This window comes from Solanum tuberosum, unplaced genomic scaffold, assembly GCF_000226075.1.
Source record: "Solanum tuberosum cultivar DM 1-3 516 R44 unplaced genomic scaffold, SolTub_3.0 scf00047, whole genome shotgun sequence".
NCBI classification, from domain to species: Eukaryota; Viridiplantae; Streptophyta; class Magnoliopsida; order Solanales; family Solanaceae; genus Solanum; species Solanum tuberosum.
This window is the reverse complement of record NW_006238973.1, coordinates 1,093,538-1,108,200: the sequence shown is the minus strand read 5'-3', so window position 1 is coordinate 1,108,200 and position 14,663 is coordinate 1,093,538. Positions and strand designations below refer to the sequence as shown.

Sequence of the window (14,663 nt, the reverse complement as noted above, 5' to 3'; positions counted from 1 at the left end):
GTGGGGGGGGGGGGGAGGGGGTTATTACGAGTTGTAAAAAAATAACGAAGAAATATAGCGAGATGGATGAAATATCGTTAATTAAATATTCTGTATTTAAACTTTGGAAATGTAAAAATTCATGACAAGGAAAGATTACCTCTTTAAATTCTATGCAATGTTAATTTGAATGCGTCAGATTAGTGAATTTCACATATTGAGTAGTTATATAAAATGAAAATGTAAATTAGTAAAAATAATTTACTTGAAAATGTCATTAAACAATATAATCATTCACTCATGTGTCAATGATAACAGATGCCGCTTAAACTCATAAAATATTGACAAACAAATGAATCAAAAGTGCATAGTTCGATTAATTAAATGTTTAATGTCCTTAATCCAATACCATATAGACTAAAATCATAATTTATCAATAATTAAAAGATTAAAAGTGTCAGCAACCCAAGATATACAATGGAATTTTAAATAACTTGACTTCTTTTTATGGTAGATATTATTTCTTTTGATAAATTGTGGTATATGAGCCAACTTGTATATATATATTGATTAATTTTACGAGGTGTATGTTATTTGTCACCATCATAGATATCGGGTAATTTTATTCATTGATTTTAATTTATTTTTTTATGATAAATATTTCCTTTAAGTGTATTCCTGGTTTTATCTTATAAAAAATAATTCCACATGGTCTATCAAATATATTTATGAAAAATCTTATAAACAAACTAAACTTACTAGAAAAAAATGGAAAATAAAAAAAGAAAAACATTCCTCATATGTCACCATTATCTTGAAGAAATATTGACTTGTTGATGATAAAGTGAAGCATATGGTTTCAAACACGTAATTAACAAAAGTTTGATTTAGTTTTAATATATATAATTGGATGCATGTTATAATATAAAAATGGCGTATTGAAATTCCAAGAAGATAACGTGTTACTATATGAAAACTTATATTATAATTTTTTAAAAATATTTCTTTTAATGCATTGATTAGTTCAAGTTAATGAGTTGTCCTTTTTTTAAGGGTATCCTGTGAGCGGGATATTATAAAAAATAATCTTTCTATTTAGTAGGACAATATAAGCTCTACGTCTATTTTCTATTTGCAGATCATATTTATAAGATCATATTGAATATATGTTATTGTTGTTGTTATCTAAAATCTTATTGCGGAATGAACATGAAAATTTTATTGCATTTTCCTGTAAATTCACAAGAACTCATATCTAACTATTAGTGCGATATCCATGAAAAAAGAAATCTCAAAATTCACGAAATTTTTTCGAAGAAAAATCTCAAAATCCACGGAAACTTTTCTTCCACTGTTTATTTTCAGTATGAAATTTGTAAAATAAAATTAAAATTTTCTACAAATTTATTATTCGAAAAGGTCCCCTTTTTATAAGGAGTGGTAGGATGGGAAACTTGCATCTTATTAATAAAATGAAAATTAAAATAATTAACCAACTGACCTACTAAAATTTTCGTCAAAAAGATCTCATTTCTAATATTGCACAAGTTATTTACTCTAATATAATTCTCATTTAAGTCATTTTGTAGATTCTATCTGGAAATTATGAAGAAATTTCATACAAACATTATGGGCCATCAACAGTATTTACATGTGATGAAAAAAAAAAAAGAGTCAAAAAAGAGGTCGTAAAAGGAAAAATATGTAAGTATATATTGAAACATACAAATCAGGGGAGGAGCTAAAGTATATCTTACGGCTGTGATTGAATTCAATAATTTAAATTTAAATTAGTACATGTTTTAAAATATCCCTTCGATATAATACAAATTAATTGTTATTTAGAAGTTAGTAACTTAAAAGAAATAAAATCTTCATTCGTAAACTTTAAATTTTGATTCCACTTTTGACAACAGCCTTTTTCTAGAAGGACATTTTAATATAACAATCAAGTTCTTTTTTGCCCATTTTTATTTTTCTGTTAAACAAACGTTGTTTTAAAAAATCTACATTGTTATAAAAAAAATTGACGGTATATATTTTGAAATTTTTATAGAAAATTTAGGATTTTTTAAAAAGAAAATAGTGATGAAATCTAAATGAAACTTGATTTCCAAGCCAATACAAAGTCAATTCATCATCTTTTTCTTTTTCTTTTTCTTTTTCTTTTTTCTAGTCATAAAAAAAGTGATAAATTTTAATTTTCCCTTGTGTGAACGTCACATAATTATTTAATAGGAAAATAAAAATACAAATTACTTATAATTTAGCTTAATAAATGTTTAACCATAGATTAAAGTAGTAATAGAAACTTCTAGTAATTGTTTGATATCAAGGGAAGGTACTCCAAAGAAAATAATACAAAAGACACAAGTTATAAGTCAAATTCAATTTTAGCGTTCGAACGTATTATAAGACGATAAGTGACAGTCGAAGTTAGGTCAAATCCAATTCAGTAATGATTAGATCAAATATGGTCTTGAGTCACAACTGATAAGGTTATTCCTATCAATTGAATGTCCGAAGTAATGAAACAAGTCTTACTTAGCTCAGAGTGATAGATTTAGAGATAAAGTTTATCAATCCATCGATCAGATAAATCTTGCCAGCAACGATTCATTTAGTATCAAATATTAATACAATATGTGAATCCAATATAAAAATATATTAAATGCAATATTAAAACAAATTTAAGATATACTCATTTCGTATGATATTTGACGAACCTAAAAATTTAAAGGAAAAAGACTAAGTTAATGCTTATAATATATTCAAAAAACCAAAGGAAAAAATAACTCTCTAATAATTTCCTATATACGACCGATTGGAAACCCCTAAAACATTGAGTAGAAAAATGTAGAGTTTTTATTTTATTTTTATGTATAAATATGAACGACAAATACTCCAATTTTGAATAATATTTAAAAAAATGAAGACTATTTCATGGTACAAATGAAGTTCACCTTCTACAATTGTTGATGGTTAGAAAATTTATTATTCTTTCAAAATAATAATTTAAAATTCTTGTATTGAAAATATGTCATAGTGAGAAGATGTGAGAGTGAATGATAATCGGTTTAACAAGAGTTACATGTAAATCGAAAAATATTGGGGAGAGATGATTAAATATGCTATGCCACATCTTCAACTTATCGAGAATTTGATCCTAGATACGAGGATACAAAGGTTACAAATTAAGATAAAAAGTTAATAGATAGTTGAACGTTGTCTCACTTTCTCATAACATATGTTTGGTGGCCGTTTGGACTCAAGGCATCACATCTGCTTCTCCTTTCATATCAATAATATTAGTATTATTCACATAGTAATTTCTTATTTTTCGATTTCTACCACTACCTAGTGTTGCTTATGCTTCATATCATACTATTCTCCGTTGTTGTTGATCCTTCTACTCTGTCATATTTTCTTCTTTCAAACTGCTTTGATTTTTTTTTTCATAAATCGAGCCTCTTTACCTCCTTAAGATAACAATAAGATTCACGTACTGACGTACACACTATCCTCATCAGATCCCATCTATAAAATTACATTGAGTAGATGATTAAAAAAATACTTCTAATACACATATATATTAACAAAATATTTAGAAAATTAAATGAAGAATATTTCATGGTACAAAACCATATAGATTGATGGATATCCAAAGTCCAAAAAATTATAAATAAATTACAATACCAAGGGTATTAATGTAAATTCACACTCCACAATTATTGATGGTTAATTTATTTTTTTTTTACAAAAATTACTTGTATTATATACAACCTATATACATACATACATATATCAATACAAACCATTTTTTTTATTATTAATAAAAATAAAATTAAAATACAGCTGAAATTTACCTCTTCTTTCTCTACAAGGACTCTTTTTTTTTTCTTTTATAAATCTTGTTGAAGAACTCATCAACTTCTCTGCTTCCATTGCTTAAACACTTCCTTCATATTGAAGGATTCTTCTTTTTCTATAAAAAAAGTTACCCACAAACAAATTTTTTGATTTTTTTTTTTGGGTTTATTGAGCCAGAACTTGTCTAGAAGAACAAGAAAACACAGAACCAAGCAACCAGATAACCCCTTTAAAGAATTATTATTATTGTTAAAAGGAAAAAATATTTGGGTTTTGTGTTAAACTTGTTCTTACTCAATCTATTTGTTGTTTTCTGTAGTTTAATTTTCTTAAAAATTGCTTCTTTTTTTTCGTATTCTGTACAGTTTTTTTTTGTTTTTTTGGTTGTGTTTGGGTTGAAGAATCGTAGATTTCATCTGGGTTTTTTGAGAATTTGGAGTTTGTTGAGGTGGGTTTTATGAAAAGTTGGGTTTTTTATGTGATTTTGGTGATGGGGTGTTTGAAATCTGGACGTTGGTGAAGAATTGGTTAGTGGGTCGTTGAGATTTTGGAGTTTCGTTGCTGAATTCGTTTGTGGGTCTGCTGAAAACTGTGTGTTTGTTGGAAGATATTTGAAAAAATTGGGGTCTTGTTTGGGAGGTTTTAGTAGATTTGAGAAAGATTGGGTTTTTCTTTAGCATATAAGGATTTGATTATGTTGAGGAGATCCCTTTTGGGTTTACCTGGTTTCAAGTAATTTGTGATTCATAAAGTGGTTTAGATTGGGGTTATGGCATTTTGACACCTGGTTTGGGAGATTTGCTGGGTAAATTCTTGAGGATTTGGGAACTTTCTTCTGGTTGTTTGGTTGAGTTTTTGAGGGATACAATGAGTTCAAATGTTTCATCTGGTGTGGTACAAGTAGGGAAGCTTTTGGTTCTTATTGCTGAAAATGGGCAATCATATGAACTGAATTGTGATGAATATACTCTTGTTGATGCTGTCCAGCAATACCTAGAGTCTGTTTCTGGGATTCCTGTTGGTGATCAGCTTCTTTTGTGCTTAGATGTGAAACTTGAATTGCATTGTCCCCTTTCTACTTACAAGCTTCCATCGGATGACCGGGAAGTTATCTTGTTTAATAAAGCTAGAATGAGAAGCAATGCGCCACCTCCACTACCCGAGCAAGTTGAGATGATTGATATTCTTGATCCTACATTACCATTGTCCTCTCATGACCCCCACCCTTTGGATGATGCTACAGACCCTGCCTTAAAAGCCTTGCCTTCTTATGAGAGACAATTCAGGTTCCACTTCCAACGCGGTCATGCCATTTACAGCCGTTCCCAAATGAGAATTGACATTTGTGAGAGGCTTTCAAGAGAGCAGAAAGTGCAAGAGAGGGCGTTAGGGATTGCTAGGGGCAACCTGGATCACTTCTATGGGATGATACTTCAAAATTACAATGACTTTTTGAAGTGTTACTCCCAGCAATATCGTAGCCATACTAACTTGCTGAATAATTTTGGAAGGGATATAGAGAAGTTGAGGGCTTGCAAACTTCATGCTGCTTTGCAGACTGCTAACCGCAAGTGTTTGCTGGATTTCGTGAAAGAAGAGAACTTGCGGAAGTTGGCAGATGATTGTAATAGTTCCCACAGGCAGTTTGAGAATAAAGTGTCTGAATTTAAGCTCGAGTTTGGAGAGCTAGAGCACAATGCCAAGCATTTATTTTCTACAAAAGTTTCACATCTTATAAGGGAAGTTGAACTAGCTTTAAGAGACCATCAGAAGTATGTCAGTGAGCAGAAAAGCATAATGCAGGCTTTGAGGTTTGTTCTCTACCTCTTCCTCTCTTGTTGCTCTTGCTGTGCCTCCTCTTGTCCGTCGCTCACCCTCAGCACTGTGTATCCATGAATCTTAATAATTTGCATGTGTTGCGTAACTGCCAATATATCTGTGTGTTGCCTGTCTGCTGTGCAAATCTACTGATTTAGAGGCTTTGCTAGGGACAGTTTTCTGTTTGGTACATGTAGGTTATGGTGATGAATTATACTTGTAGAAAAGGAAGTTCTGGTAATGAATTTAAAGTCCTTTTTGCTATAAAAAATGTTATTGATACTTTTTTGGCACTTGTTTTAATATGTAAAACAAGTGATACTTCCTTGGCCTTTTGACACCCTTGCAAGTCTTTTGGGTTAACAGCATCTCAGTAACTTAATTACTTTTAGTTCAATACACTTACCTCTGTAGTAATAAACTAACTTCTTTAGTAACAACAATCTAGTAGGCAAGGAAGGAATTTTGTCATAATCTGTTCCAACTAGTAAGGACTTCCATTCCTGTGTTCATCAGTGTTACAATAGCAGCATGGGGCTTCATCCGGATTTAGATTAGTAATATCTGTCTATGCTAGTTACTTGAGGATGTCATATTGCTTATGCTGATAGCTCAAATGAGATAAAACTGAAGTCACATGTGAAGAAAAGGGGTGCAATCTGATTTGGAAGTTCTTGAGCACTCTCATTCGTTGTTCTTTTGTCTTGTTTGAGTTCCAAGTTTGACCTTTCTATAAATGAGGTCTCAAATTTTTAGTACATTTTACCATCCTCATTTTAAGCTGACGCATTAGTCTGATCATTAGTTTTGACGAAGGAATTTTTTCCAGTGGGTGGTCCACACGTTTCAGAGATGAAGTAGTTGATATGACAACTCCTTATACAATTTGTTAAAATACATCTGTAGTTCATATGTTTTTCTTTCTGGGTTGTCTATATCCAGTAATATGGAACATGTAAGAAGGTGTTCAGGATATTTACAAAGATTTTGTCATTTTTAACCATGAAGCCTAAAAGATTGTAGGATGGCCATTGAAATAATTGGTTTAAGTACATCCGTGTCTTTACCTGGATATAGTCAATATCTTTTTCCTTGGATAAGAAAGACTACAAAATCCGCTTTTAATGTGCTGTTTATCTGCCTTTTAATGATTGAAATTCTGTTAACATTATATGCAGCAAGGATGTGAATATGGTCAAAAAGCTTGTGGATGACTGTTTGACCAATCAGTTATCATCTTCCCTCCGTCCACATGATGCTGTTTCAGCTTTGGGACCAATGTATGAATGCCATGAGAAAAGTTACCTTCCTAAGATGCAGGCTTGTGATGGTGAAATCTCCAATTTGGTTGAGTTCTGCAAGGATAAAAAGAATGAAATGAACATTCTTGTTCATAATTACATGCAAAAGGTAGCATATATCCAGTACACCATCAAAGATATACGATGCAAATTTGCTGTTTTCCAGGAAGCTTTGAGGCGTCAAAGTGATTTATTCGAGCACTTAAAAGTGGTCCGAGGGATTGGTCCTGCATACAGGGCATGCCTTGCCGAAGTGGTAAGAAGAAAAGCTGCAATGAAACTATATATGGGAATGGCTGGGCAATTAGCTGAACGGCTTGCAACCAGGAGGGAGGCAGAAGTTCGTAGAAGAGAGGAGTTTCTGAGGATAAATAGTACATACATTCCCCGGGATATTTTGGCTTCCATGGGACTGTATGATACCCCTAACCACTGTGATGTCAATATAACTCCTTTTGACACTAAATTGCTCGACGTTGATATCTCAGAAATAGATCGCTATGCTCCTGAGTATCTATTGGGACTGTCTTCCAGAAGTGAAAAGCATGGGACCTTAAAGAGTCCACTTTCCACGTCTAATGATGGTTCTCAGTTAGCGGAAGCTGAGATTACCGACTTCACTGAGAAATTTGATTGTGAGGAATTACTTCAGGGCTCAGAGATTCTGGATATTGCTGGAACTAGCAAAATGGAAGTGGAGAATGCAAAATTGAGGGCTGAACTTGCTTCTAAAATAGCCTTTATGTGTTCCACTTGTCCTGAATTTGATTATGAATCACTTGATGACAGTAAAATTGATAGTTTATTAAAAGAAGCAAGAGAGAAAACCTCTGAGGCTCTACATCATAAAGAAGAGTATGAAAAACACCTCCATTCTATGCTTAAGGCGAAGCAAATTCAGTGTGAATCTTATGAAAAACGGATTCAGGAGTTGGAACAGAGGTTGTCTGATCATTACTCGCAAGGGCACACACATTCTGCTGATGAGGGTGTATCTAACTTAACTGTTTCAGCTGTGAAGAATGATGACAGCAAATCAGATGTGTCAGGTGTTGGAGACACTCACATGCCTTGTATGCCTGCTGAAGTCATGGATGAGGTTTCTTGTGCCTCTAGTTCATCAAATATAAAACCTGGCTCTAAACAAATCAAGGAACAAGAAGGCTTAGATGACAATATGACAGATTCCTCTGGTATGATTAATCCTCAGTTGGATTCATCTATGCTAGATCCACACCGTGATGAAGAGCATGAAAACCTTCCTGCGAAAGACAAGAAAGATACCACATTGGTTGGTGGAGATATGGCACTTGCGACAAGTTCCATGGCTGTGAGCATATCCCAGGCTCAGACTGACATACCTTCTGAAGTAACTGCTGAACAAGGTTTGGATGCTAAAGCTAGAGAGGATCTTCTCCTGGAGTTGCAAGGTGTCCTGGCTGATAAATCGAAGCTACTGGATGAAAGTGAAAGCAAGGTGAAATCCTTAACAGAGGAGATAGCCAAGCGGGTGAGGGAGTTGGAGATCAGAGGGAAGCTTCTTGATGAATCTCAGGTTTTCTTTAGTTTCCCGAACTTTTAAATTTCTGGTAACTGCTTGGAATTATCATAATCTCTGGAAAATTATAATATTCCTGAAAGTATAATCTTCATGTTGACTCGTACAGAGTTATTGCCTCCATAGTTTGTCTTCCATATAATTTGTATTTTCTGGGTTATAACTTTCTCTAAGAGCAGTTGGTAGGAGGATCAAAGTAACTGACGTGTCTTCTTGTGCAAGAATAGATGCCCTTCTACCTCCCAAAGCTTGGACACATATGAAGAAATCACTTAATGTTGCGTCCATTAGGATTTGAACGAGACCTCATGGTTATGGATAGTTTACGGACGTATTTACATAATTAGTGCCAAGGAATTAGGTTATCTATCTAAATTGGTGCTTCGGAGGAAACATTTACGCATGGATGCTAAATGGATGTCTGTATGATTTGTGGGTTTGTCTCAATAGGTGGTAGGCCGACCCATATCCTTTATTTGTTGGTGCTTATTGAAGTAAGTTGACTGCAGGGCCTCTCTATGAATGGTTGAATTAACATAAAATTGGAAACTCTCTCCATGAAGGAGTGGAGAATTGAACATAGTTGGAGAGCAAGTTTCTGCCACTACTGTGTTCGTTTTTTACTGTGTTTGGAGGTTGCCTTTCTTATTTTCTTCTGATAACTGTCGAACAAAATAAGAAAAGCTAGATGGCTCTTGAGGAATGAGGAGATGCCTTAAAGGCCAACCTAGAAAGAAAGAGAATTATTGAGAACGGGAGAAGCATTATGTACTTGTGCACAGTCTGCACATAAAACTCTTAAGAACTTGGGAAAGTTTGAAACTCTATGAAACATGTGAAATAAATAAATAATAGTAACAATGAGCATGAAATGGTGGAAGTTACGAAGGAAAAAACCAGAAGAAAAGAAGCCAATAGGAGGTATTCTTGGAAAATAAATAAATAAATATATATATATAGTAATAATGAGGAAAGAGACAAGTAAAGATTACTTAATTTTGTGCATATTTTTAAACATAAATAAGGAAAGAAATTAGAAAATTTGTGGAAAAAAAGATAAATAGAGATTCTGTTATAAGGTGCCACATCACCATTTCCATTCCCAACCTTATATATATATAGACACATAGAAGATTAGCCTGGCTGGTATGATCAGCTGTATCACTGCAATTGTTATCTCATGATAAGCTAGTTTATTTAATGACTTTTTCTTAATCTTTTTCCGTTGTTGATTTGCAGATGAACTGTGCTCATTTAGAAAATTGCCTTCATGAAGCAAGAGAGGAAGCTCAAACACATCTGTGTGCAGCTGATAGAAGAGCCTCTGAGTATAGCGCATTGCGTGCTTCTGCAGTCAAAATGCGTGGCCTCTTTGAAAGATTGAGAGTATGTGTTTTGTCCGGCGGTGTGGCTAGTTTGGCCGAGTCCTTGCGTGCATTATCTCAATCTTTATCCAAGTAAGCTCTTGCCATAATATCTTCACCCTACTTGACACGACATTTTGTGATGCATGACAGGAACTTACTTATTTGTAAATACCTTCTAATTGTTGATGTTGATACATGTTTTAGATGCAAGATCCATTGGAAAATAACAATAGGTGTGAACATGGCTCAAGTGCAGAGTTCACAGAATAACCCCATTTTAGTTAATTAATCAATTGTGCTCTGCTAATTCATTATCTGAATAATTGATTCAACTCTCCTTGTCCAACCAAAAATGATAAACAAGTACATAGACGAAGGTTAAAAAACCCAATTCATCAATTGAGTTCCGGGACTAATGCAGTAAATCATTGTAAACTTTACTCGCTAGATTTTTCTTATATTTCCCTCATGGAGTATGTGTTTAGCACACTAATTATATTAATCTTATCAGCTTTGTAATCTTATAATATGCTGGTGCAAAGTGGCTGAGGTACTTTGTTGCAAACATATCTCTTTGGTAAGGTAAATAATTTTATTAGTAATGAGAAAAATCCCTCAAACAAACAAATGTATTCCCCCAGTGGAGTCTGGGGAAATGAGAAGAATACCTCATAGAAGTAATATACCAAAAAATAATGAATCTACAACAGAATATAATTTTCAAAGAACGACATCCAATCTTCTATAAAACTATAGAACCTCATGAATGTACAAAAAAAGAAACTAGGAATGAGAAGGTTGTTCCTCAAAAGTATAGTCATTCTCTATTGTCTATTCCCTCAAAGGCTCCTATTTCTTTCCTTTCACCCCATCAAAATGAGTGTTGGTGAGTCAACATCCTGTGCTCTTCAACTTCATTTCCTCCTCCTAAATTTTCAACTGTAGAGTGCCTCCTCCGCTGTGCCTGACATTACCGATTGCATCCTGAACCATCTTAAAGTCTCACACCACAGATGGGTGCAGGACAATGTAGGAGGAGGTGATGACATCTTCACCTCAACACTTGCACATGAAGCACCAAAAATCTAGTTTCCTTTTTTTATGCTCTGTTAAAATTTTCCCGTTGCTTCTTCAATTTCCAAGTGAAATTCATGTTCCAATGCAATTTCAGCTTCCAAATATTCGTTTTCAACTTCAATTTTAAATACTATTTTTTCAACTTCATCCAAATATTGAGCACCGTATCTGCTTCTTTTTTCATACTAGTAGTGCTCGTGTTATTCATGTAGTTTATTGTTCTTTTATTTTTGTTACTATTTGTTGTTTCTTTAGCTGATGTTACTGTTCCTTTCTTTCCAAATGCATTGTAATGCTTTCTTTAGTATATGTCATGGCTTCTTCACTTCTTTGCTTTCTTTTTTCAAAATGCTTTTTTTTTCTTTATTTGAGCTGAGGGTCTATTGGAAACAACCTCTTTACCTCCACGAGGTAGGGGTAAGGTCTGCGTGCACACTACCCTCCCAAACTCCATTTGTGGGATAAAACGATACGGAGTACTCAATTTTTTGCCATTTTCGAGAACTACTAATTTAAAAAATCTTGCTCTAATATGATGGTGAGAGTTAGAGAACTGACGTGCTTGTATTTGCCAAGAACAGAACAAGTGGAGCTAGAATGTGAATACAACAGCAACACATACACATACCCAGTGTAAACCCACATGTGGGATCTGGGTAGGGTAGTGTATGTAGGCCTTACCTCTTAGAGATAGAGAGGCTTGTGAATAAATAGAACAATTATCTTCTCCCCCTCCCCCCCTAAAATGAGGGAACATCTCTAGGGAACAGTTGCTGATATTATGACATTTCTCATCTTCTGCCCCCTAAAAAGAGAGAACTAAACATAGCTAGGGAACACTTGCTGATGTTATGACATGTTAGTTTCTTCAAGTTCATTTATCTCTTGGATTAGTAAAAGATACAGTATTAGGACAATGATAATCATTTATTAGTGAAGTGAACAGTGTTGGGTTGCTGGTGGATTGGAATAAAAATCAATGGTTATATTATGCGTTCTTTTCACCAACACTGGCTGATGAAGTTAAATTGATTTGTTTTTAGTTCAATAAATGAAAAAGAGGAGGATGGCTCAGCTGAATTTCGGGAATGCATCCGGGTACTTGCTGATAAAGTTGGTACATTATCAAGGCATCGAGCAGAGCTGGCTGATAAATGTTCCAAATTTGATACTGCGAATAAGCAGGTATCAAAGGAGTTGGAAGAAAAGAAAGATTTGGTTAACACACTCTACAAAAAGCATCAACACGAGAAGCAGGTAAACGATATAGCTTCTCGTATTCTGTTTATATACATGTGCCCTTGCTAAAGCGATTTGTTTCCACTTTTGGTTTGTCTATGTTTGAGATCTTCAGTTACATTAACACCTGAATTACGTTAAGTTAAAGCAAATGTTTTGGAAATGCTATGGATCTCTTTTTTATTTTAACAATTATAAATTATCTTTCTCCTTCAAACTTTCTGTTGATGTTCTCCCTTTGGATTGTTTGTTGTTTTGGTAAGTCTTCCCTCTTTGGGCATTAGTAACATCACTGTTTTGGGCGTGACCTAAAGTGACAGAAAAAATTGATTCATTGAAATTTCTTGTTTGTGCTACTTATACTTACCTAATTGTTCATCAGGCAAACAAAGAGAAGATATCGTTTGGGCGTTTAGAAGTCCATGAGATTGCAGCATTTGTTCTCAACTCCACTGGAAACTATGAAGCTATCAATCGAAACTGCCCTCATTACTACCTCTCTGCAGAATCTGTTGCTCTGTTTACTGACCATCTTCCAAATCGTCCAAGCTATATTGTAGGGCTGGTTGTGCATATTGAACGACAAACTGTGAGGTCGACACCCTCAACATCAGTTCGAGCTGACCATGATAGAGATCATTTAGATATACTGACTTCTGACACAGGAACCAGTCGTTTGTCCTTGAATTCAGGATCAACTACGAACCCGTATGGTCTTCCTGTTGGCTGTGAATACTTCGTCGTGACAGTAGCCATGTTACCTGATACCACCATTCATTCACCAACTCCTTCCTGATCTCATGAATGGAAATGAAAGAAATGAGGGAAGAAATCAAAATTGTACAGAATGATTTATATAGTTTTTTAATTATCACTCTTTTTCTTTAGAGGGATTCTTTGCTTGATTTCCTATTGTACAGCTGATGGTGAAAATCAATCAGACTTCTTCTTCTTCCTGTGTATATAATGCCTTTTTTCTTATAGACTTGTAAAATTCTGTGAATATTCATCCTTCTTTTATTAGTTTCTTGATCAAACGTTTGATGATAACTCATGCTTGTCTTGAATTTTTTTCTTCTTTTTAATGCATTATGTGTTTGAAGTTTATTGATCCGCGATGTGTAGAGCCTAGTTAAGGGGAAACGCTTCCTGCCAAGAGTTTCTCTATTCCTGCCAAGAGTTTCTCTATTCCATTGTACACTGTGGTGGTTGATGTTTTTTTCTTTTTTTTTTTGGGTGTCGGTGCCTGATATTGCTTTGGGATTTAACTAATTTGAATTTGCATCAAGAAGTAGTATTTCGAGGGTAAAGTACCTACTACCGAGTTGATTCTACTTCTAATTTGAGATTAGAACTTGAGACTTTGATTAAGGATCGATGCATTTTAACTATGATCGTTTTATTTTACAAATTTATGAGTAATTAGACAATTGTTGACTAAATAACAACGTTAATATAATATAATTTCACATCAATAATTAGTAATAACACGTGATCTCATAGAACAACAAAAATAACTAACGGCCACATGTGTTATATTTCAGTTATATACGCACTAAATTAATATATGTGAGATCATGAAATATTATTTAATTGATAAATTAATATTTATTAATTTAAAGAGTCTTTTGTTATTCAATGAAGGTTAATTTTGATTACATCAAAATCATTGTATCTTATAAATTTATATATCGTATATATAGAATTCACTTAAAAAATAAATTTATTATACATAAAGTACAATGAATACATCATAATCATTGTAAATAAATTCATTATACATAATGTACAATGTGTGTATGATTCATTGTAATATATTATTTTGTTAAATAATTCATTGTAAAAATAAATTCATTATACATAAGTTTATTGTTTCTTAATAATCAGATATTATTCATTGTATCTTTATTAAAAACATTCAATGTATGGCGAAGACAAAATAAACTATATAACCAAAATAGGAAATTTCTTGAAACCATATCCAAAAATGACTTCTCATTTAAAATGTGTCACAAAATCAACAATGACAGATCAAATACGTAAAACATTATATGTGAATACAAGATAAACCATTCGACATGCACTTAAAAAGATTTGCAGTCGTGACAACACCGTAACTTTTGAATGTAATAAAAAAAGTAAAAGATGAGTTTCAACTAGATTTAAATTTTAACAAAAAACAAAACAGAATAAAATCATATTTCACTATATTATCTTAGATATATTTATACTTTTAAAGAATTATATTAATTGATAATATTAATAGGATCAAATATTTATAAAAACTTTTTTTTACGTAAATACCCCCTAAAAATAGGCAAAATGGAGCCCACAACCAAAACCTTTAAAAGGAAAATTTATCATTGTTTTCCCCCAAATATAAACATTTAGTTTCTTTCCTTGAATGATTTGGACTCTTCTATTTTTGTTCTTTTCAATCTACCGCCTCTTCAA

General features: G+C 33.2%; 1 protein-coding gene across 1 annotated transcript; it reads left to right on the top strand.

Annotated features, from left to right (window-relative positions):
• Positions 1-3,857: 3,857 nt before the first annotated feature.
• On the top strand, positions 3,858-13,259 carry LOC102600320 (autophagy-related protein 11). Its single transcript, XM_006343538.2, has 5 exons — positions 3,858-5,660; positions 6,846-8,523; positions 9,766-9,983; positions 12,014-12,227; positions 12,592-13,259. The coding sequence occupies exons 1-5, from the start codon at positions 4,717-4,719 to the stop codon at positions 13,003-13,005; spliced, it is 3,468 nt and encodes a 1,155-aa protein (XP_006343600.1). The 5' UTR covers positions 3,858-4,716; the 3' UTR covers positions 13,006-13,259.
• The last annotated feature ends 1,404 nt before the right edge of the window (positions 13,260-14,663 follow it).